The sequence below is a fragment of the Somniosus microcephalus genome, chromosome 1 (genome assembly GCF_052327205.1).
Source record: "Somniosus microcephalus isolate GS21.2 chromosome 1, FLI_Smic_1.0, whole genome shotgun sequence".
Lineage (NCBI taxonomy): Eukaryota > Metazoa > Chordata > Chondrichthyes > Squaliformes > Somniosidae > Somniosus > Somniosus microcephalus.
Window position 1 is genome coordinate 15,820,100 of NC_140987.1, and position 25,134 is coordinate 15,845,233.

The 25,134-nt window shown below is 50.8% G+C and overlaps 2 protein-coding genes across 5 annotated transcripts in view; both read left to right on the top strand.

Moving 5' to 3' along the window:
- hmgcs1 (3-hydroxy-3-methylglutaryl-CoA synthase 1 (soluble)) overlaps window positions 1–25,134 on the top strand; it is a 379,408-nt gene that overhangs the window by 132,716 nt on the left and 221,558 nt on the right. The window lies entirely within an intron of this gene.
- Window positions 1–25,134, top strand: part of LOC147123946 (dual specificity testis-specific protein kinase 1-like) — a 146,586-nt gene that overhangs the window by 17,007 nt on the left and 104,445 nt on the right. The window contains exon 2 of the mRNA XM_086011310.1: window positions 23,567–23,689. Within this exon, the coding sequence (XP_085867436.1) occupies window positions 23,567–23,689 (123 nt within the window). The remainder of the gene's footprint in view (window positions 1–23,566; window positions 23,690–25,134) is intronic.

Consider the following 25,134-nt stretch of genomic DNA (forward strand, 5'->3'; position numbering starts at 1 on the left):
ATGTGGAACTCTGTCAGATCATCTGGGACACGGACTGAAGAATACGAACTGATAGGATTACTGTTTGTTCCACAATTTAAAGAGGGACGGCTGTCTTATTAACCCTCTCGGTCCTGTCTATATATCCTGTGGGCATTAACCCTCTCAGTCCTGTCTATATATCCTGTGGGCATTAACCCTCTCGGTCCTGCCTATATATCGTATGGGCATTAACCCTCTCAGTCCTGTCTATATATCGTATGAGCATTAACCCTCTCAGTCCTGCCTCTATATCCTATGGGCATTAACCCTCTCAGTCCTGTCTCTATATCCTATGGGCATTAACCCTCTCAGTCCTGTCTATATATCCTATGAGCATTAACCCTCTCGGTCCTGTCTATGTATCCTATGGGCATTAACCCTCTCGGTCCTGTCTATATATCCTATGGGCATTAACCCTCTCAGTCCTGTCTATATATCCTATGGGCATTAACCCTCTCAGTCCTGTCTATATATCCTGTGGGCATTAACCCTCTCGGTCCTGTCTATATATCCTATGGGCATTAACCCTCTCAGTCCTGTCTATATATCCTATGGGCATTAACCCTCTCAGTCCTGTCTATATATCCTATGGGCATTAACCCTCTCGGTCCTGTCTATATATCCTCTGGGCAGTAACCCTCTCGATCCTGTCTATATCATGTGGAGTAGGCTGATGGTGTTTGGATTTTATTAATATGTGTAATATTCAGGAGGGTCTGTTCATACTAACCTCTACTAGGCTGAATTCTGAATAATAACATAAGCCTGAAATAAAAGCCTGCCCCTCCCAGAGACAGGCTGAAGGGTCTCACACCCTGAACTCTATACGACTCTCTTGGGGGGGGGGGGGGGTGCGGTTTGATTAACCATGGGGATTACGGACCAGAAGGGACTGTTCTGCAAAGCATCAGTCGACCCCCGAACAGCGAATCTGGGGACAACTGTGAGCTAGCTGTGATCTAACTCAATCGGAGCTGACCAGGGTTTGGTTTTCTTGTGACATTAGGAACGAAAGACTCTTACTTAAGAACATAAGAAATAGGAGCAGGAGTAGGCCAGACGGGCTATCCCCATATTCCTTGATTCCTTTAGTGCCCAGGAATTTATCGATCTCACTCTTGAATATATTCAACGTCTGAACATCCACAGCCTGCTGAGGTAGCGAATTCCAAAGATTTACAACCCTCTATGAAGAAATTTCTCCTTATCTCAGTCCTAAATGGCCGACCTCTTATCCTGAGACTTTGACCCCAAGTTCGAGACTCTCTTATACAGCACCTTATTACGCCTCTCAGAATAATCACAGAATGTCTGCCAGAAACACTGTGGAATCATAGAATATTCTAGCACAGAAACAGACCATTTAGCCTATCGAGCCTGTGTTCTTTCTCTGCGTGAACCCCCTTGTCTAATTCCTCTCACTTGCTCGCTCCCCACGCCTTTTTAATATTCCTTTTCTTCAAGCAATTACCCAATCCCCCTTTTTAACAGAATTATTGACTCTGTTTCACCCTTCCCTTTAATTCTTTCTGTAATTATCTTAAATTTGTGAGTCCCTCAATACCATCTCACTGACCAGTGGAAGCAATCTACCTTCTCATAACCCTTCAGAATCTAGAAGACCTCCATCAGGTCGGCACTTATCTCACTCAGATCCACAGTGTCGGCTGTGGCTCATTGGATAACACTCTTACTTCTGAGTCAGGAGGTTCTGGGTTCACATCCCACTCCAGGGACTTGAGCTCAAAATCCTGGATGGAAAAAAAGAAAGACTTGCATTTATATAGCGCCTTTCACGACCACCGGACAGGTGACACTCTCAGTGCAGTACTGAGAGAGCACTGCACTGTCAGAGGTGCCGTCTTTTGGGTCAGGTGTTAATCCGAGGCACGGTCTACCTGACATAAGAGGCCCAATGTCACTGTTTCGAAGAAGAGCCTGGAAGTTCTCCCCGTTATCCTGGACAATATTCATCCCTCAAGCAACATTACTGAAAAAGCAGATTCATCTTATTTGTGGGACTCCGTTGTGTGAAAAATTGGCTGCTGTGTTTGATTACAAAAATGACAGTGACTACATTTCAATAACAAATTAATTGGCTGTGAAGCGCTTGGAGGCTTCCTGAGAATGGAGTTAAGATACAGATCCGGAGCATCATCCGAACCAGGACCAGCAGGTTTAAGAACAGTTTCTATCCACAGGCAGTGCGCCTACTGAACTGCTAATCGCACTGCCCCATATATTATGGTTATATGTTTATGTAAATATATATATTATACTTATATTACCATATATTTATCATATTACATTACTATTATTTCCAGTGGTAATTGAGGCATTTTTATACTATTCATCATATCCTGCAACTTGGACTGTTATTGCTATACTTTTTGCTTATTTGCTTATTGTTTTTATTTATACTTGTTTTTATTTTTTCCCTTTTATATTATATGCTTGTATTGTGGGAGTCATAGAGTTATACAGCACGGATAGAGGCCCTTCGGCCCATCGTGTCCGCGCCGGCCATCAAGCCCTGTCTAATCTAATCCCATATTCCAGCATTTGGTCCGTAGCCTTGTATGCTATGGCATTTCAAGTGCTCATCCAAATGCTTCTTAAATGTTGTGAGGGTTCCAGCCTCCACAACCCTTCCGGGCAGTGAGTTCCAGACTCCAACCACCCTCTGGGTGAAAAAGTTCTCTCTCAAATCCCCTCTAAACCGCCCGCCCTTTACCTTGAATCTGTGCCCCCTTGTTATTGACCCTTCTACTAAGGGAAAAAGCTCCTTAGTATCCATCCTATCTATGCCCCTCATAATTTTGTACACCTCAATCATGTCCCCCCTCAGCCTCCTCTGCTCCAAGGAAAACAAACCCAATCTGCCCAGTCTCTCTTCATAGCTGAAGCGTTCCAGCCCTGGTAGCATCCTGGTGAATCTCCTCTGCACCCTCTCCAAAGCTATCACATCCTTCCTGTAGTGTGGCGACCAGAACTGCACACAGTATTCCAGCTGTGGCCTAACCAGTGTTTTATACAGCTCCATCATAACCTCCTTGCTCTTTTATATTCTATGCCTCGGCTAATGAAGGCAAGTATCCCATATGCCTTTTTTACCACCTTATCCACCTGTTCCGCCGCCTTCAGGGATCTGTGTACTTGCACACCCAGATCCCTCTGACCCTCCGTCTTGCCTAGGGTCTTACCATTCATTGTGTATTCCCTTGCCTTGTTAGTCCCCCCAAAGTGCATCACCTCGCACTTTTCCGGGTTAAATTCCATTTGCCACTGTTCCGCCCATCTGACCAACCCATCGATATCGTCCTGCAGACTGAGACTACCCTCCTCGCTATTTACCACCCTACCAATTTTTGTATCATCCGCGAACTTACTGATCATACCTTTTACATTCATATCCAAGTCATTAATATAGACCACAAACAGCAAGGGACCCAGCACCGATCCCTGTGGTACCCCACTGGCCACAGGCTTCCAGTCACAAAAACAACCTTCGACCATCACCCTCTGCCTTCTGCCACTAAGCCAGTTTTGTATCCAACGTGCCAAGGCACCCTGGATTCCATGGGCTCTTACCTTCTTGACCAGTCTCCTGTGCGGGACTTTATCGAAGGCCTTACTGAAATCCATGTATACCACATCCACTGCGTTACCCTCATCCACACACCTAGTCACCCCCTCAAAAAATTCAATCAAATTAGTCAGACATGATCTTCCCTTGACAAAGCCATGTTGACTATCCCTGATTAATCCTTGCCTCTCCAACTGGAGACTGATTTAGTCCCTCAGAATTTTTTCCAATAATTTTCCCACCACTGATGTTAGGCTCACTGGCCTGTAGTTCCCCGGTTTTTCCCTACTCCCCTTCTTGAATAATGGAACTACATTAGCGGTTCTCCAGTCCTCTGGCACATCCCCTGTGGCCAGAGAGGTTCTGAATATGTGTGTTAGAGCCCCCGCAATCTCTTCCTTTGCCTCACACAGCAGCCTGGGATACATTTCGTCCGGGCCTGGGGATTTATCCATTTTTAGGCCTGCTAAAACCGCCAATACCCCTTCCCTCTCGATGTTAATGTGTTCGAGCATATCACAGTCCCCCCACCCTATTTCTATGTCTACATCGTCCCTCTCCATAGTGAAAACAGATGCAAAAAATTCATTTAGAACCCCTCCTACATCTTCCGGCTCCACACACAGATTGCCACTTTTGTCCCTAATGGGCCCTATTTTCTCCCTAGTTATCCTCTTACCCTTAATATACTTATAAAACATCTTTGGATTTTCCTTTATTTTGCTCGCCAGTATTATTTCATGGCCCCTCCTTGATCTCCTAATTTCTTTTTTAAGTATCCCCCTGCACTTTTTGTACTTCTCTAGGGCTTCCTTCGTCTTTAGCCTTTTGTATCTGCCAAAAGCCCTCCTTTTTTTTCTAATCCATTCTCGTATATCCCCTGACATCCACGGTTCCCTGTGGTTTTTGGAACCACCCTTGACCTTTACGGGAACATGTTGCCATTGTATGATCTCAATCTCCCCTCTGAAAGCCTCCCATTGCTCCGATGCGGATTTTCCTACCAGTAGCTGATCCCAGTCCATTTTGGCCAGATCCTGCCTTATCCTATTAAAATCGGCCTTCCCCCAATTTAGAACCTTTATTTCCGGCCCATCCCTGTCCTTTGCCATGGCCACCTTAAATCTCACCATATTATGGTCACTGTCACCAAAGTGCTCACCTACTAGCACTTCTTCCACTTGGCCGGCCACATTCCCTAGAATTAGGTCCAGTACCGCCCCCTCTCTTGTAGGACCTTCTACATGCTGGCTCAAAAAGCTCTCCTGGATGCACTTTACGAATTCTACACCCTCTGTGCCTTTCACACTCTGACTATCCCAGTTAATATTGGGGAAGTTGAAATCCCCCATTATTATTACCCTATTATTTGCACATTTCTCTGAGATTTGCCTACATATCTGTTCCTCTATCTCCCCCTGACTGTTTGGAGGCCTATAGTACACTCCCAGCAAAGTGCTTGCCCCCTTCTTGTTTTTAAGCTCCACCCATATGGCCTCATTAGAGGAACCTGCTAATATGTCATCCCTCCTTACTGCAGTAATTGACTCCTTAATTAATATTGCTACACCCCCTCCTCTTATACCCCCCCCCCCTCTGTCTCGCCTGAAGATTCTGTACCCCGGAATATTGAGCTGCCAGTCTTGCCCCTCCCTCAACCATGTCTCCGTGATAGCAACAATATCATACTCCCATGTGTTTATCAACACCTTCAGTTCATCCACCTTATTTGCAAGACTCCTTGCATTAAAATAGATGCCATCCAGCCTTGCCCTTGTATATTTGCCCTGTCTACCAAGCTGACTTGTTTTTTTTTCTCTATAATTGGCAGCACATCACCCCCTCTTTCAGCTCCCCTCTGTATCCCATCCCCCTGCCGAGTGGGGAGTAAGCATTCCATTGTACTAGTTACATATGGCAATAAAATGATCTTGAATCTTGAGTCAGCCATGATCTAATTGAATGACAGAACAGGCTCGAGGGGCTGAATGGCCTCCTCCTGTTCCTATCTTGCTATGTTTATATAGATGCAAGTTCTTTCTTTCAGTGAAAAAGCCCAACATCTACTCTGTACAACTTCAATCCCTTCAATACGCCAACTGTGGCCTAACCACGGTCTTGTACATTATCCCTTTCCTGTTGTAAGCTGTGCGTCTAGATACAAAACCACAGGTTCCTTTTGCCTTTTTTTTTAATCCTCTTATGTGTGATCAACTTTAATGACTTCATAGTCCAAGGCCCTGCCTTGAGCGGTGTTGATACAGTAAATAAGGAGAAACTGTTTCCACTGGCGGAAGGGTCGGTCACCAGAGGACACAGAATTAAGGTCATTGGATAAAGAACCAGAGGGGAGACGAGGAGAAATTCTTCATTGCGCAGCGAGTTGTTATGTTTTGGAATGCGCTGCCTGAAAGGGTGGTGGAAGCAGATTCTATAGTAACTTTCAAAAGGAGAATAGATCTTTACTTGAAACTGATTTTTTTTTTGTAGGGCTATGCGGAAAGAACAGCAGGAGTGGGACTAATTCGAAAAATATGCTGATAGGGTGAGATGAAGAGGGATGGGAGGAGGCTCGTGTGGAGCAGAAACACCGGCATGGACCAGAGGGGCAGAGTGGCCTGTTTCTGTGCTTTTAAGTTCTATTTAATTGGATAGTTCTTTCAAGGAGCCAGCACAGGCAGGATGGGCCGAATGGGCTCCTGCTGTGCTGTGTGATTCTATGCTGATCCTCTACTCCAATTTAAATCTTATCATTCAAAGTATATTTTCGTTCGCTATTCTTACTTCCGATTTTTCTATACTGACCTGCATCTGCCACCTATCTGCCCATCCGTGGCGTCCTGCAGTCTTGAACAATCGTCTACACAATTTTCCGTCCTCCTAGTATGGATCGCAACAGGGTGCAGTTAGGCATGGCTGTATCAGGGACAGGCATGGCTGTATCAGGGACAGGCGTGGCTGTATCAGGGACAGGCGTGGCTGTATCAGGGACAGGCGTGGCTTTGTCAGGGACAGGCGTGGCTGTGTCAGGGACAGGCGTGGCTGTGTCAGGGACAGGCGTGGCTGTGTCAGGGACAGGCGTGGCTGTGTCAGGGACAGGCGTGGCTGTGTCAGGGACAGGCGTAGCTGATCAGGGACAGGTGTGGCTGTGTCAGGGACAGGCGTGGCTGTGTCAGGGACAGGCGTGGCTGTGTCAGGGACAGGCGTGGCTGTGTCAGGGACAGGCGTGGCTGTTTCAGGGACAGGCGTGGCTGTGTCAGGGACAGGCGTGGCTGTGTCAGGGACAGGCGTGGCTGTATCAGGGACAGGCGTGGCTGATCAGGGACAGGCGTGGCTGTGTCAGGGACAGGCGTGGCTTTATCAGGGACAGGCGTGGCTGATCAGGGACAGGCGTGGCTGATCAGGGACAGGCGTGGCTGATCAGGGACAGGCGTGGCTGTGTCAGGGACAGGCGTGGCTGTGTCAGGGACAGGCGTGGCTGTGTCAGGGACAGGCGTGGCTGTATCAGGGACAGGCGTGGCTGATCAGGGACAGGCGTGGCTGTGTCAGGGACAGGCGTGGCTTTATCAGGGACAGGCGTGGCTGATCAGGGACAGGCGTGGCTTTATCAGGGACAGGCGTGGCTGATCAGGGACAGGCGTGGCTGATCAGGGACAGGCGTGGCTGATCAGGGACAGGCGTGGCTGTGTCAGGGACAGGCGTGGCTGTGTCAGGGACAGGCGTGGCTGTGTCAGGGACAGGCGTGGCTGTGTCAGGGACAGGCGTGGCTGTGTCAGGGACAGGCATGGCTGTATCAGGGACAGGCGTGGCTGATCAGGGACAGGCGTGGCTGTGTCAGGGACAGGCGTGGCTTTATCAGGGACAGGCGTGGCTGATCAGGGACAGGCGTGGCTGTGTCAGGGACAGGCGTGGCTGTGTCAGGGACAGGCGTGGCTGTGTCAGGGACAGGCGTGGCTGTATCAGGGACAGGCGTGGCTTTATCAGGGACAGGCGTGGCTTTATCAGGGACAGGCGTGGCTTTATCAGGGACAGGCGTGGCTTTATCAGGGACAGGCGTGGCTTTATCAGGGACAGGCGTGGCTTTATCAGGGACAGGCGTGGCTGTATCAGGGACAGGCGTGGCTTTATCAGGGACAGGCGTGGCTGTATCAGGGACAGGCCTGGCTGTATCAGGGACAGGCGTGGCTGTCTCAGGGACAGGCCTGGCTGTGTCAGGGACAGGCGTGGCTGTATCAGGGACAGGCGTGGCTGTACCAGGGACAGGCGTGGCTGTACCAGGGACAGGCCTGGCTGTACCAGGGACAGGCGTGGCTGTACCAGGGACAGGCGTGGCTGTGTCAGGGACAGGCGTGGCTGTGTCAGGGACAGGCGTGGCTGTGTCAGGGACAGGCGTGGCTGTGTCAGGGACAGGCGTGGCTGTGTCAGGGACAGGCGTGGCTGTGTCAGGGACAGGCGTGGCTGTACCAGGGACAGGCGTGGCTGTATCAGGGACAGAGTTCTCATGGGTTTAACCTGAGAGTAGAAAAGATAGAAAGAACTTACATTTCTATAACATCTTTCACAAACACAGGACATCATAAAACACTTTATAGCCAATTAACTACTTCTGACATGTAGTCGATGTTGTGATGTAAGAAACACGGCAGCCAATTTGCACACAGCGGGGTCCCAGAAACAGCAATGTGATAATGACCAGATCATCTGTTTTAGTGATGTTGGTTTAGTGATAAATATTGGCCCCAGGACAGCGGGGATAACTCCCCTCTTCTTCTAATAGCGACATGGGATCTGTTACGTCCGCCTGAGAGAGCAGACAAGGCCTCGGTTTAACGTCTCATCCGAAAGATGACGCCTCCTACACTGCAGCACTCCCTCAGTACTGCACTGGAGTGTCAGCCTAGAATATGTGGCTCAAGTCTCTGGAGTGGGAGGAACCCTTAGGAAAAATTGTACTGCGTGCTGACGGATGGCAGATTTTCCACGGTCGGATTATCGCTCCAGGAATCTGGCTCTGTGGATGGTGGCATATTCTGTTGGGTTCAAGGACCTGACATTGTCTGGGAGAGAGCCTGACAAGTAGATGGCTGGGCAAAGTTTTCCACAGCCAGCGTCCCCTTGGTACCAATGTTGCAGGAACCATCTCTTCACTTCTCCAATTCTGGCATCCTGTGCATCCCCAATTTCAGTCGCTCCGTCATTGGTGGCCGTTCCTTCCGCTGTCTAGGCCCAAAGCTCTGGAATTCTCTCTCTAAACCTCTCTGCCTCTCTCTCCTCCTTTAAGACGCTCCTTAAAATACTTAAGGGGCTTGACAGGGTAGATACTGGGAGGATGTTTCCCCTGACTGGGGAGTCTAGAACTAGGGGGGTCACAGTCTCAGAATAAGGGGTTGGCCATTTAGGACTGAGATGAGGAGAAATTCCTTCACTCAAAGGGTTGTGAATCTTTGGAAATCTCAACCCCAGAGAGCTGTGGAGGCTCAATCATTGAATATACTCAAGACAGAGATTGAGAGATTTTTGGGCACTAAGGGAATCAAAGGATATGGAAATCAGGCGGGAAAGTGGAGTTGAGGTAGAAGATCCGCCATGATCTTATTGAATGGTGGAGCAGCCTTGAAGGGCCAAATGGCCTACTCCTGCTCCTATTTCATATGTTCTTAAAACCTATCTCTTTGATCAAGCTTTTGGTCACCTGCCCTAATATCATCTTATCTGGCTCGGTGCCAAATTTTGTCTGAGTTACGCTCCTGTGAAGCGCCTTGGGAGGTTTTACTATGTTAAAGGCGCTATATTAGTGCAGGTTGCGGTTGTGTCCCTTACACCATTGGACAATCTGCGTCAACACTTATTCAGCTTGGGTTACGTTGTTGGCCAAATATTGATCAAGTTGTTTCCTCTGATGGGCTCAGAGTTAACTGCTTCGTCAAAGATCTTCGCACCTCTCTCGTTTTGGACATGTTCAGTTTGGACTTGTGTTCTCTGGCTGTGCTCAGTTTAAATACGTTGCATTGTACTTTCTATTTATGTCACACAGTTGGGAAAATAGTAAACCATTCCTTAAAACACATTTTTGATCATAAGGCCGAGCATCTCACTGTATTGATAGGGGCGTAATTAAATCATTAAAAGTATAGTTATTTAATATCCAGACTCTGCCACATAAGAAATAGGAGCAGGAGGAGGCCATTCGGCCCTTCAAGCCTGCTCCGCCATTCAATGAGATCATGGCTGATCTTCTACCTCAACTCCATTCACCGGCCCTATCGCCATATCCCTTGATGCCCTTACTAGTCAAAAATCTATCGACTTCTGTTTTGAATATACCCAACGACTGAGCCTCCACCGTCCTCGGGTAGAGAATTCCAAAGATTCACCACCCTCTGTGTGAAGAAATTTCTTCTCCTCTCAGTCCTGAATGGCCGCCCCTTTATCCTGAGGCTGTGGCCCCTGGTTCTAGACTCCCCAGCCAAGGGAAACATTCTCCCAGCATCCACCCTATCAAGCCCTGTAATAATTTTGTATGCTTCAATGAGATCCCCTCTCATTCTTCTGAATTCAAGAGAATACAGGCCTAGTTTACTCAATCTCTTCTCATACGACAGTCCCGCCATCCCAGGAATTAATCTCGTGAACCTTCGTTGCACTCCCTCTATGGCAAGTATATCCTTCCTTAGGTAAGGAGACCAAAATTGTACACAGTACTCCAGGTGTGGTCTCACCAAAGCCCTATGTAATTGGAGTAAGACTTCTTTACTCCTGTAGTCAAATCCTCTTGTAATGAAGGCCAGTATACCATTTGCCTTCTAACACGTATGCATTTGTGTGTGTGTACTCTTGCACGTGAGTATGCGTGTGTGTTTGCACGTGTCCATATTTGCATTTGTGTGTGTGTGTGTGCATGTGCCCTGGATGTGGCTGGAATCTGGGTTTGTTACGGCGCCCTCCCCACAGTTATATGGTCTGCGGTCACCTGCTGTCTAAATTTGCATATGAAGATTGGCCACTTGGGTGAGGCATTGGAGGGCAGTCGGGTCTCGGAAACCATCCCTCAGCGAGAGCTGGCACTGTCACCACCAGGACCCGTCCCCCGTCCCTCAGCGAGAGCCGGAACGACCCCCCAGCGAGAGCTGGCATTGTCAGCAGGGGAAGTGGGAGGTAATAATGGATGGGGGAGAGGGGGTGCGGAGGTGTAGGGAGAGGTTTATTTATTTATTTTTAATGATCAATTGCACTGACTGAAGGATGAAGTCCTCTAATATTGAAACATACAGTCAGTGTTCTTCACCTCCTCCAGCCCTTTGCCAGATGGCTGTTGATTAATTTATCGAGGGATTTTAAATTTTTAAACTCCGGCAGCATTTTGCCGATTGGATGTTGTAGAGAGCCCTTGCGGCTGTTGCTGAGCACAGAGTTATACCGGTCCCTGCCTCAGCTGTGACTGGTAGCGAGGCAGAGCTCGGATTAGGCAGATGGTCCGCGACACCTCTCCAGTCATGGGGTAGGAGCAATCGCTCAGCGATGGGGGGGCCTGGGTCTTGGTTTAATTGGAGCTCAGCCCATTCTGCAAACGGGCCTGCTTTACAATGAAAAATTGGCAATGTGGAGAGGGTAATGATACGTCAGTTTGCATGCGAATGTTTGGATGTTAAAGGAGAAAGAAAGAGCGAGCTTGCATTTCTACAGCACCTTGCACCACCCCAGGACGTCCCAAAGTGCTTCACACCCAATGAAGTACTTTTGAAGTGTAGTCACTGTTGTAGGAAACGCGGCAGCCAATTTATGCACAGCAAGATCCCACAAACAGAGTCGTGATAATGACCAGAAACTGTTTTTGTAATGTTAGTTGAAGATAAATACTGGCCAGGACACCGGGGAGACCTCCCCTGTGCTTCTTTGAAATAGAGTCATACGGCACAGGAGGAAGCCATTCGGCCCATCGAGCCCGTGCCGGCTCTCTGTAGAGCAATCCAGTCAGTCCCATTCCCCCGCTCTATCCCCGTAGCCCTGCAAGTTTATTTCCCTCAAGTGCCTATCCAGTCTCCCCTTGAAAACATTGAGGGGGAAAAATTCAGTTGTTTGCTCCTCCCGTTAGCGCCTTAAGAGGGCGCTAATGGGGCGCAAAGTAACTAGCGCCCGGGCGCAGCGATGTTTGCGCCACTCGCGAAATTAACTAGACAATTTGCGGCGGCGCTAAATACTACCGCCACGATCTCCTGCACCGGCAGATTGTGACATCAGTCGAGTGCGCAACGCCCTGTTAGCGCCTCGGACCGGAAATTCAGTGGCGCCCCCTGCCTTACCGTCTGCCGCTAGCAACGACAGGTTGAGGGGAGCGTTATGCTGTCAGAAAGAGACTAGGGGAGCGCTATTTAAAGGCAACCGCTTCCTGCCTTTTTTTGTCCGTGACATTTTTGCACCACGCATTCTGAGAGAGAGAGAGAGAGAGACTTCTGGAGAGATACAACGCTGTGTGAAGGAGTTTTGGGTACTGAGCAGCACTTTACAGGTTGATTTTGATTTGATCTTCCTTGCATCGATTTAGAAGAGACTATGGGGGTTGCACCCTGAGCTCTTTCCCTGGGCCTCTCAATTGTTCTTTCCAGCAGATTTGATGTACAGGTCTCTCCAGGCCGAGATTCAAGGCTGCAATGAGCAGGGTGTGGATGGAGAGCAAGATCGACCCTCCCCTTTAAGAACTGGCCTGCATCAATGTGTCTGTGTTCCGTTGCTGGCTGACATCACATGGGCTTCGCCAGGGCTCTGAGGTAGCGCCTCGCTCCTCGGCGTTAGCGCCTTAAGACAGGTGTGAAGCGCCTGATTTAGCGCTCCAATCACCTCCAGGGGCGATAGAAGCCAAGTTTGCAGTTGGAGGCGATAATTAGCACCAGGCGCTAAACTTTGTACCCGGCCGATAATTGCACCCCAAATGGGCCGATACCGAATTTCTCCCCCTCAATGTCTCCGCTTCCACCACTTCCGTCGGCAGCGAGTTCCACGTCCTCACCACTCGCGTAAAAAAGTTTTTCCTCACATCCCCCCTGTATCTCTTGCCCAAAACCTTAAATCTGTGTCCCCTAGTCCTTGTACCATCAACTAGTGGGAACAGCCTTTCCCCGTCTAGCCTATCCAAACCCGTCATAATCTTGTACACCTCTATCAAATCACCCCGCAACCTCCTTTGCTCTAATGAAAACAAATTCAGCTGCTCCAACCTGTCCTTGTAGCTAAGATCCCCCATCCCCGGAACCATTCTGGTAAATCTCCTCTGCACCCTCTCAAGGGCCTTCACATCCTTCCTAAAGTGTGGTGACCAGAACTGGACGCAATACTCCAGTTGTGGCCTAACCAGCGCTTTATAAAGGTGAAATAGTGGCCACGGGATCTTTTACATCCACCTGAGAGGGCAGATGGGGCCTTGGTTTTACTCCCTCAGTACCGCACTGGAGTATCAGCCTGGATTTTGTGCTCAAGTCTCTGGAGTGGGACTTAAACCCATGAGCTCCTGACTCCAAGAAGAGACTGGGACCACCGAGCCACAGCTGACGCAGTTTGACGGTGAGAGATTGGCTAAGAGAGCGTCAGAGAGGTTGAGGCTCGAGGTGATGAAGATAGGGGTTAGGATTTTGGCAACGGGGGAGGGAAAAGAGATAGAGGCAGAGACCAGCGATGTTACAGAAGTGGAGGAAAGTGGTCTTGGTAACGGAAAGGATGTATGTGACTCAGTAAAACACAGCTTCTCCTTTAATAGAACCAGTGACGTGTCTTTAGCAAGTTTCCCCCATACAGTGGAAGGTCAGATTACACAAGGCTTTTTTTTTTAATTGATTCTTGGGATGTGGGCGTTGCTGGTAAGGCCAGCATTTATTGCCTATCCCCAGTTGCCCTTGAGAAGGTGGTGGTGAGCCACAGTCTGAGCTGCTGAAGTGCGGCCACAGTGCTGTTAGGGAGGATAGCAAAATACTGCGGATGCTGGAAATCCGAAATAACAACAGAAAACGCTGGAACAACTCAGCAGGCCAGGGCAACATCCGTGGAGAGAGAAACAGAGTTAACGTTTCAGGTCGAAGACCCTTTGTCAGGACTGAGAAAAAAGCAGGAAATGAAACAGATTAAAAAGCAAGCTTGGGGGCTGGGAAATGGGGGAGGGGGTGAAAGAACAAAAGGGAAGGTCTGTGAGAGGTGAAGAGACATTAAGAGATATTCAAGGCGAGACGAGATGGTAATAGGACAGGTAAAGAAACAAAAGATGGCTCTCGATGAAGTGTGAAATGTGCTGGCAGAATGAAAGACAGCTGCCAGGTAGGTAGGGTGCTGTTAGGTAGGGTGTTCCAGGATTTTATCTCTGTGACAATGAAGGAACGGCCGATATTTTTCAAAATCAGGGTGGTGCGTGACTAGGAGTGTTCCAGTGGTTAAGGCTCGAAGTGATAAAGGTGGGAATTTGGATTTTGGCAGCAGGGGAGGGAAAAGAGAGAGAGGCAGAGGCCAGCGATTTTACAGAACTGGAAGAAAGTGGTCTTGGAAACAGAAAGGATGTGGGTGACTCAGTAAAACACAGCGGGGGAGAAATTCGGTTTGTTGCGCCACCCATTAGCGCCTAAAGAGGCCGAGAAGTGGGGCGGTAACCAACTAGCGCCCGGGCGCAGCGAACCCTGCGCCTCCTCCCATATTGAGCGGACATTTTGCGCCGGCGCTAAACCTTAGCGCCCGCTCACGGGCGCAGGCAGATCATGACATCATTTCAGTGTGCAACGCCTTTTGGGCGCCCCGGACCGGAAATTCAGTGGTGCGCCCCTCCGTTCTGCCTGGCGCTAATAAGGACAGCTTACCTGGAACGTTCCCCAGTCGCTGTGGGGCTGGCGGGGGGGGTTCTTTAAAGGGGACTGCTGTGGTATAAAAGCGGCAGCCATTTTTGGAGCACAACTTCTTCGAGAGTTAGAGAGAGTTGCTGAGCTGCACACTGAGAGCCATTTCACCACTGAGCCAGCGCTGGCAGAAGAACTTCAGCCTTCTGACCATCACCTTGCTGTTGGTGAGCATATCAAACGGGGAGACTTTCTGTGCGCACTTATTATGGGGGCTGCATTGGAGGGGAACGTCCTGCTGCTAAATCATCTGGAAAGGGCACAGAGACGCAGGAAGAGAGGGGCAGGCCTGGCCAGATGGAGGAGGGCCAACAGACGTCGCCACACCAGACCTTACGCTGCCAGGGTTTTCCAACAGCAGTTTTCCTACTTGAACATGTCGGAGGAGCAGTGTATCAGAAGGCTGCGCTTTAGAAAGGAGGTGGTGACTGAGCTGTGCCACCTGCTTCAGCCAGATCTGCAGCCTCAGATAAGGTGCAGGACACCTCTGTCGGTGGCTGTGAAGATGACTGTTGCCCTAAATTTCTATGCAAGCGGCTCCTTTCAGGCCGCAACTGGGGACATAGCCAACATCTCGCAGTTTGCGGTGCATTGCTGCATCCGTCAAGTGACTGATGCCCTGTTTAAAAGGAGGCGGCAGTACATCTCCTTCCCAATGACCCCGGACAAGCAGCGGGAGCGCGCAGAGGGCAGCAATAGTGGACTTCCCCATGGTGCAGGGTGCCATTGACTGCACGCACGTGGCTTTGCGGGCGCCTGTATTGAATCCGGAGGAGTTCCGCAACCGCAAGGGGTTCCATTCCTTGAATGTCCAGCTGGTCTGTGACCACCGACAGCTGATCCTCGCAGTGAATGCGCAGTTCCCAGGCAGCAGCCACGACGCCTTCATCCTGCGCCAGACTTCTGTTGCAGACCTTTTCGAGGCCCCGGCTCACCCAGGAGGCTGGCTTCTCGGGGACAAGGGCTATCTTCTGTGCCCGTGGCTGATGACCCCGCTCCGTTCGCCCAGCACCCCTGCTGAAGAACGCTACAATGCGAGCCATCAGGCGACGAGGAACATTGTGGAGCACTCAGCAGTTGCGTGGCAGGTGCCAGTGCTTCGGTGAAGCCCTGGACAGTCCTTTCCAGTGCTGTCCCGAGGCCCTGGACAGTCCTTTCCAGTGCTGTCCCGAGGCCCTGGACAGTCCTTTCCAGTGCTGTCCCGAAGTCCTGCGCACTCCTTGCCTGTGCTGCGCCGAAGTCTTGGAGACTCCTTGCCTGTGCTGCGCCGAAGTCTTGGAGACTCCTTGCCTGTGCTGCGCCGAAGTCTTGGACACTCCTTGCCAGTGTCTCGATGGATTCAGGCATCCTTGCCACTGCAGCCATGAGCTCAGTGTGCCTCAGCCGAGCCTGGGCGCTCATTTCTGCGAGGGCACGCACCTCTTCTGCGCTCTGTGCAGCAGCACTCGCGGCCTGACTCGCCCTCCGGGGAGACGGCCCCCGAGCTTCCCTACCCCCCTTGCGTTGCTGCAGCCCGCTGGTTCCTGGAACTGGTTCCTCCTCAGAGCATTCCCCCCCCCGCTCCCCTCCAGGGAAGTCGTCTCCCCAGTCTGCAGATGGGCTGGCTCGCCTGAGGGTGGTAGGGATGGTCCGGATTCCTCCTGCTCGTCGCCTCCGGAGTCAGTGGCAGTGGCAGCTTGAGGGCCCGGCTCCCGAGCTGGTGATGCAGCATCTGAAAGCAGGGAGGTTGAAGAGCGGCTTTAGCGAAAGGACAGGGTGGCAGCAAGGGATGCATGAGTGCTGCAATGCTCTGACATGGGTCCAAAGTGAAAAAGCATGCTGGTGGGGGGAACAAGTGGAAGGAGAGAGCTCAAAAAGGTGATGACCTTACCATCGCTGTGCACAATGGGGTCAGCAGCTCCAGAGGTGACAGGACCACTCATCCGGCTTCCAACAATCTGGTGGACTCGCTCCTCGAGGTCTGTGAGGGTCTGCAGGTGAGGCCGGCCTCCTCTGGTACGAAGCTGCTCCCTACAGTTCCTGGCCAGCTTGGCCTGCAGGAGAAAGGACGGGAAGTGATGAAACATGCTGCCCTGAGCTGACATTACATGCCCCCCATGGTAGAATAGCCCTTACATTATGCACTGAGCTGAATGTGCGTGTGTGTTTCCAGAAAGGGCCATGGGTGCTGGCTGACAGCTGGCCACTGGGACTTCGCGCACCCTCTGGCCATAAAGTCAGGTGCAGATGGAGGGATGAAGATGAATGTGAAAAAGGCACTCACCCTAACGACCCGAATGAGGTCGTTGAACTTCTTCCTGCATTGCACAGGAGTCCTGGGCACCACGCTGCTGGAGGTGACTCTTTGGGCAACATCCCTCCAAGCTCTGCAGTATTCGCTCTGATGAGGCCTCCTGCTATTCTCGGGGTACAGCACAGCTCGCCAGCGCTCCACTGCGCCAACCAGATCATCCAATGCCCCATCGCTAAAGCGCTCCGCTCTCTGCCTGACCCTCTCCATGTCTTGGAAGTTTTGAACGCCACAGGTAGGTCACCGCCGATTTTGAGGCCTACAAGGCGTAGAGTGTGGCTGTTGATGTTAATTGACCCGCCCCTTTAAGAGCTGGCCGGCGCCAGCGTGTCTCGGGGAAATCGATTATTGACAGCACCTGCGCTGCGCCCGGCCGCCGAGAAATTGAGTAGCGCCGCCGGGTTAGCGCCTTAAGAGTACTGTGCAGCGCCTGATTTAGTGCCGCAATCACCTTCAGGGGTGCTGCAACCCAATATCGCTCGAGGTGGCGATAAGTTGCGCCTGGCGCTAAACTTTGCGTACCGCCAATACTAGCGCCCCAAGCGGGGCGATACCGAATTTATCCCCCAGCTTCTCCTTTATATAGGACCAGTGAAGTGTCTTTAGCATATCCGGGATGGTTTCCCCACTCGGTGGAAGGTCAGATGACACCGGGCTGCCTCCCAATGTTCATCAGCGGGCTGTAGGACGGGTCACCGACTGAAGGATAGCCACCTTCTGAAAGGACACGATGCCCGTGTTCTTCGACCAATGGAAAGAATACCATGGCGATCTGAATCAGGGGGCCCTCCTCACACGGTGTGCTCGTTCCGTGAGGAGCAGGGTGTGGGAGGGGCGACCTGCACTGCCAGAGCACTGTGGGGGGCGGGGGGGGGGGCTCTTTATATAGCACCTTTCGTGGCCTCCGGACATCCCAAAGCGTTTCACAGCCAATGAAGTACTTTTTGAAGTGTAGTCACTGTTGTAATGTGGGAATCGCGGCAGCCAATGTGCACAGCATGATCCCACAAACAGCAATGAGATAAATGACCAGATAACAAGACCTGACGATGTATTCAGGTGAACTCGTTGGGAGGAGTTATAAAGCCTGACACTATGCGTGTGTGTGTCTGTCTATACATATATATTATAGACACACATAGATGCACACATATATGTACACACCTGCACAAACACAGGGGGAAGGTAAGGGGGGGGAGGGGGCTGGGAAGGGGAGGAGAGGGGAAGGTGGATGTGAGGGGGGAGGAGTATGGGGAAGGGGAAGGTGGCTGGGAAAGGGGGAAGGTGGATGGGAGTGGGAGAGTGGATGGGGGGAGGGGTATGGGGAGGGGAGGGGAGGGGGAAGGTATGGGGAGGAGAGGGGAAGGGGGAAGGTGGATGGGGAGGTTGAGGGGGATGGTAAGGGGAGGAGGGGGCTGGGAAGGGGAGGAGAGGGGGAAGGTAGGTGGATGGAAGGGGTATGGGGAGGAGGGGTATGGGGAGGAAGGGGGAGGAAAGGGGAGGAGGGGTATGGTGAGGAGGGGGAGGGGGAGGGAAGGGGAGGAGGGGTATGGGGAGGAGGGGTATGGGGAGGAGAGGGGGGGAGGGAAGGGGAGGAGGAGTATGGAGAGGAAGGGGAGGGGAGGAGGAAGGGGGAGGGAAGTGGATGGGTAGGGGAAAAGTGGAGCAGGATGGTGGTGGGGGGGATGGTGGTGGGGGGTGGGGGGGATGGTGTGGGGGTTGGTTAGTGGGGGGGGATGGGGGGTTGGTGTGGGGGGGGAATGGTCTGGGGGGGAATGGTGTGGGGGAGGATGGTTGTGCGGAGGATGGTGTGGGGGGGGAGGGGAATGGTGTGGGAGTTGGTTAGTGTGGGGGGGGGGGGACGGTGGGGGGTGATGGTCTGGCGGGAGGATGGCCGTTTGTGGCCAGCTGCTGTAATAACGACATTTGAAGCAACTGTTGACTAAAAGCGACAGTTATTTGTGCAACTTTCCCAGAGGCCGTTGAGAAATTGTCTGTTGAAATGTAGAAGTTTGCAGATTCTCTCTTTGCCCCGCCCCCTCTTTCTGGGCTCCTATGGTAGTGCACCATTCCCAGGCCAAGGCAGCAGGCAATATTTTAATGTTGTGAGCACTCTGACCCCTGGTTCAAGCCCCACTCCAGAGACACCAACACATAATCCAGGCTGACACTCCCAGTGCAGTACTAAGGGAGTGCCGCACTGTCGGTGGTGCCGTCAAGCTTATCGTCTCATCCGAAGGACGGCACCTCCGACAATGCAGCACCCCCTCAGTACTGCACGGGAGCGTCGGCCTGGTTGATGGGCTCAAGTCTCAGGAGTGGGACTTGAGACAACTTTCTGACTGGGAGCCGAGAATGCTAATAACTGACCCATGCTTTGTAAAAACCGAGCAGTTTCACGGTGGGAAGTAGAATGGGAGTGAGGTTAAGTTTCTGCAATCAAATCTAGCAAAGAAAGAAAGAAATTACATTTCTATAGCGCTTTTCACAACCTCAGGACATCCCAAATCGATTCACGGCCAATGAAGTACTTTTGAAGTGTAGTCAGTGTTGTAATGTAGGAAGCGCGGCAGCTAATTTGCACACAGCAAGCTCCCACAAACAGCAATGAGATAATGACCGGATCATCTGTTTTCTAGTGATGTTGGTTAATATTGGCCAGGACACCAGGGCGAACTCCTCGGCTTTTCTTTGAAATAATGCCGTGGAATTTTTTACGTCTCCTGAGAGGCAAAGGAAGTGGCGGGGCGGGGGAGTGAAACATTTCTTTATTTTGTTCAGTTTGGCCTTGTAGTGTTTCTTTCCACTTGAGAAGGAGGAGGAGGCAAGTGGGGGGGGTGGAGGGGAGGCAGGACTATGCCAGCAGGCAGGCAGACAACTCGGTGGTGCTGTGTACAAGCCAGTGTAAATCAAGGAGTGAGCGAGGAGCATGTCTCAGCGACATGTAGTTGGCGGGGGGCGGGCGGGGGTGGTTATGGGGAAGACTGCTGTGGAACGCTGCCCAGCCCAATGCACTGCAGAGTGTTTCTACAAAAAAGGAAAGGGACCAGTGTTGCTGGAGGCTCCCCAAGGAACTCGAGAGCTGCAGGCATTCCGTAGATGTTGTTTAATTGTTTTATTTTAAAAATAACACACTCATTACTCACATATATATACACACATCACACACATTATACACACACGCACATTGCACACACATTACAGCTTATACATACACATTACACGCACACATTACACATTATATACACACACACACATTCCCACATTATACACGTAACACACATGATCTAGGTGGCCTGGAGTCCTGCTCCCACTCTGTGTGTTCTCTGTAACTCTCTCCCTGATGAGTGGGGCCAGTCCAGGGGCTGGAAAACTTTTCCAATAAAGTTTACTTTATTCCATTGCCCAGGATAACTCTGGGTTCCTGAGATCCGTGCTGTGTCCTATTCACTGTGTACCTGGAGTGACTGTGGATTCCTGAGATCCAGATTGCTGTGCTCTGTCTGTCTGTCTGTCTGTCTGTCATCCCTGCCTTTGTTGCCTCAACTATTCCAACGCTCTCCTGGCCGGCCTACCATCTTCCACCCTCCATAAACTTGAGCTCATCCAAAAATCTGTTGCCAGTATCATAACTCACACCAAGTCCTGTTCGCCCATCACCCCTGTGCTCGCTGACCTACATTGGCTCCCAGTCTGGCAATGCCTCAATTTTAAAATTCTCATCCTTGTTTTCAAATCCCTGCATAGCCTTGCCCCTCCCTATCTCTGTAACCTCCTCCAAGATCTCTGCACTTCTCCAATTCTGGCCTCTTGCGCATCCCCGATTTTCATCGCTCCACCATTGGCGGCCGTGCCTTCAGCTGTCTAGGCCCCAAGCTCTGGAATTCCCTCCCTAAACTTCACCGCCTCTCTACCTTTCTCTTCTCCTTTAAGACGCTTCTTAAAACCTACCTCTTTGGCCAAGCTTTTGGTCAATATCTCATGTGGCTCGGTGGCAGTTTTTGTCAGATAACGCTACTGTGAAGCGCCTTGGGATGATTTACTACATTAAAGGTGCTATATAAATGCAAGTTGTTATTGTTGTTCACCTGTGTACCTGGAGTGACTCTGGGTTGCTGTGGTAATGCTCAGAGTGTCAGAAGATGTGTCTCCCTCCTCCCCCTTCCTCCCCTCCCCAGAGCATTGATTTCCAAACCCGTGTCCTTGTTTATGAATCTCTCTATGGCCCCGCTCCACCTGCACCTGATCCTGTACCTCCCACCTTTGACCCAGGACAGCTGTGCATTCGCTCCCTCTCCGTTCCACCACTGGTAGCAGACATGGAGCAGAGGAATAAAATCAAACAGGCGAGTTAAATCGAGAAAAGCCTGAAGTAAAGATTAAAAAATCACGGGAAAAGGAGTAGTGATAAAAAAAAGATTAACATGAGTTCATTGCAATGTGCGGAGTGTGAAAAATAAACTGGGGGAAATGGAAGCAATTATTTTACAGGAAGATCTAGGCTTAATAGCGGAAAACTGAACCAGAATGGAAAATAAATGTACCATGGGATCAAATAATTAGGATGGATAGAAAAGAAAGTATGGAGTGACAGTATTGGTTAAAGCAGGATGCAGCAAGACCTAGACAACATTCAGGCTTGGCTGATAAGTGGCAAGTAACATTCGCGCCACACAAGTGTCAGGCAATGACCACCTCCAACAAGAGAGAGTCTAGCCACTCGTTGACAATAAACGGGCTTACCATCGCCGAACCCCCACCATCAACATCCTGAGGGTCACTATTGACCAGAACGTAAATACTGTGGCCACAAGAGCAGGTCAGAGACTGGGTATTCTGCGGCGAGTGTCTCACCTCCTGACTCCCCGAAGCCTTTCCACCATCTACAAGGCACAAGTCAGGAGTGTGATGGAATACTCTCCACTTGCCTGGATGAGTGCAGCTCCAACAACACTCAAGAAGCTTGACACCATTCAGGACAAAGCAGCCTGCTTGATTGGCACCCTATCCACCACCTTAAACATTCACTATTCACTCCCTCCACCACCGGCGCACCGTGGCTGCAGTGTGTACCATCTACAAGATGCACTGCAGCAACTCGCCAAGGCTTCTTCGGCAGCACCTCCCAAACCCACGACCTCTTCCACCTAGAAGGACAAGGGCAGCAGACGCATGGGAACACCACCACCTCCAAGTTCCCCTCCAAGTCACACACCATGCTGACTTGGTAATATATCACCCTTTCTTCATCGTCGCTGGGTCAAAATCCGGGAACTCCCTCCCTAACAGCACTGTGAGAGTACCATCACCACACGGACTGCTGCGGTTCAAGGAGGCGGCTCACCACCACCTTCTCAAGGGCAATTAGGAATGGGTAATAAATGCTGGCCTTGCCAGAGACGCCCACATCCCATGAATGAATTTTAATAAAAGGCATACCGACTGTTAGCAAGGGACGATGGAGATGAGGAAGAGGCACAGAGTCAATACTTGAAAAATTGGGCTTTTCTCATTAGAACAACGCAGATTACAGGGCGATATCATAAAAGTGTTTAAAATTATGAGCGGATGGGACAGGGTAGTTAGAAGCAGACTGTTTGCAGAGGTTGAGGGGTCTGTAACGAGGGGCCATAGAGATCAGGTTAAATGTAAGAGATTGAGAACAGAGGGCAGGGGAAACTTCTCCACACAGTGTGTGTTGTGAGGCTGTGGAATTCACTGGCAGGGTTAGTGGTTGCGGCACAAACCAAGTTGACATTGAAGATTAGATTGGAGAGGTGGATGAAGGAAAAGGATTGAAGGCCAAACTGGCTGTTTTATCAGAAAAACCTAGGAATTATCTTCATGTAGGACTGTACCGACTCACTACTTCAGGGCTCCCTTCCCACTGGCTAGCAGCACAGACGGCTGGTCATATTCCAATGCCTTCTCCCCAGGAACGTCAGGCCCCAGCATCCTTCTCGGTGTGATCGCTGTCTGGTACATGGCCTGAACAGATTGCCGTAAAAAATGGAGGCTGGATCAGGGCTGAAGGCATCTAAGCTGTGGTGTGTGTGTGTGTGGTGGGGTGAGTGTGCGGGGGGCGTGGGTGTGTTACAAAGTAAATTAACAATGGAAACAGCCTCTTGTTAAAAGCCAATGTTTGTGCTGCGTGTTTATCCAGGAGACACTGCTTGTGGTTTCTCTTGTGTTGCGATTGTCGGTACCAGGCAGTGTTTGCCGAGGTTCTTCGACACTCTTTGTACCTTGTCCGCACCAGTGCTAATCAGGAAAGATAAGGGTCCACCTTGGGTGTTTCAGTCAACATAGAAACATAGAAGATAGGAGCAGGAGTAGGCCATTCGGCCCCTCGAGCCATTCAACGAGATCATGGCTGGTCATCCAAATTCAGTACCCTGTCCCTGTACCCTGTATCAGTGATGCCGGTATCTGGAAGCAGATTTACTCAGCGGGGGGGTGCGGGAGCAAAGACTCACATCGACTAACGGCAGTAGGACAAGAAAGCCCCCCCACACCCTACTCTGGCCGGCTCCTTTTCAAGGGGTGCCGAAAGCACCGGGACGGCCCAGGTTGGGGGTGGAAGTCGGTGTGATATGGTCGTGTGGGGGAGAGCAACTCATGGTGCCCAGGCCCTGTCTCTCCCCCCACCTCGCACAGAGGGCTGCACATCGTCACACGAGGTTTAGGCATCGCGAATGGCGCCCGGTTGTCCTAACGATGTTTAACCGCGTTCTGACTTGGTGGTCTTGGGTCAGGGGGTGTCCTGGATCACGGCATTGGTTAACGATCTGCGTCTCTCCTCAGGTCCGGCACCGGATGTCCGGGCAGGTGATGGTCCTCAAGATGAACAAGCTGCCGAGTAACCGTGCCAACATGCTACGCGAGGTGCAGCTGATGAACCGGCTCTCGCACCCCAACATCCTGCGGTGAGCCCCTCGCTGCTCATTTCTCGCTCTTTATCCCTCCGCCACATTCCCTCTCTCCTTCTAAAGCCTCCTCAAAAACCTACCTCTATGATCTCGGCTTTTTTCTCGGGATGTGGGCATCGCTGGCAAGGCTGGTATTTATTGCCCATCCCTAGTTGCCCTTGAGAAGGCAGTGGTGAGCCGCCTTCTCGAACCTTCCGTGTGGTGAAGGTACTCCCACAGTGCTGTTAGGGAGGGAGTTCCAGGATTTTGACCCAGTGTTGATGAAGGAACGACCGATATATGTCCAAGCTAGGATGGTGTGTGATTTTGAGGGGAACTTGGAGGTGGTGGTCTTCCCAGGCGCCTATTGCCCTTGTCCTTCTACGTGGTGGAGGTCGGGGGTTTGGGAGGTGCTGCCTTCGGTCACTCAGCCAATGCTTTCCCCACCACGTTTCAGGATAATTTCTTTGGTCTGTTTTAAATTATTTGGTGTGTTTTATGTTCAAGCCACTTTAACCTTTCTCGCACCAAGTCCTGCTCACACATCACTCCTGTGCTCACTGACCTACGTCAGCTCGTGGTCCCCAACTCCTCCAAATTAAAGTTCTCATCTTTCTGTTTCAATCCCTTCACAGCCTCATCCCTCATCGCTGTAAGCTACTCCAGCCCTACAATACCCCCTACCCCCAACTTTTCGTTCCCCTTACTCTGGCCTCTTGTGCATCCACCACTTCCTTTGCCCCACCATTGTTGGCCGTGTCTTCAATCGATTAGACCCCACACTCTGGGATTCCCTCCCTAAATCTCTCCGCCTCGCCACCTCCCTCTCTTCCCTTGACCCTCCTTAAAACTCACCTCTGACCTCACCACCTCTAATATTCATTGAAATTTATAAAATTCTGGCAGGGCTGGATAGACTAGATGCAGGGAGGATGTTCCCGATGGTCGGGGAATCCAGAACCAGGGGTCACAGTCTAAGGATAAGGGGTAAGCCTTTTAAGACAGAAATGAGGAGGAATTTCTTCACCCAGAGAGTGGTGAACCTGTGGAATTCTCTGCCACAGAAGGCAGTAGAGGCCAATTCATTAAATATATTCAAGAAAGAGTTGGATATATTTCTTAAGGCTAAAGGGATCAAGGGGTATGGGGAGAAAGCAGGGACCGGGTACTGAACTTGGATGATCAGCCATGATCACATTGAATGGCGGAGCAGGCTCGAGGGGCCGAATGGCCTACTCCTGCTCCTATCTTCTATGTTTCTATGTAATATCGTGTTCTTTGGCTCATTTTTGTCTGATTATGTTTCTGTGAAGCGCCTTGGGACGTTTTACGACATTGCAGGCGCTATATAAATGCAAGCTGTTGTTATACGTGACACAGTGACTCACTATGTTACCTGCTAGTGTCTGACAATAATGAGCAGTCCACCGGCCCAAGCAATTGGGACATATGATGATAAATTGA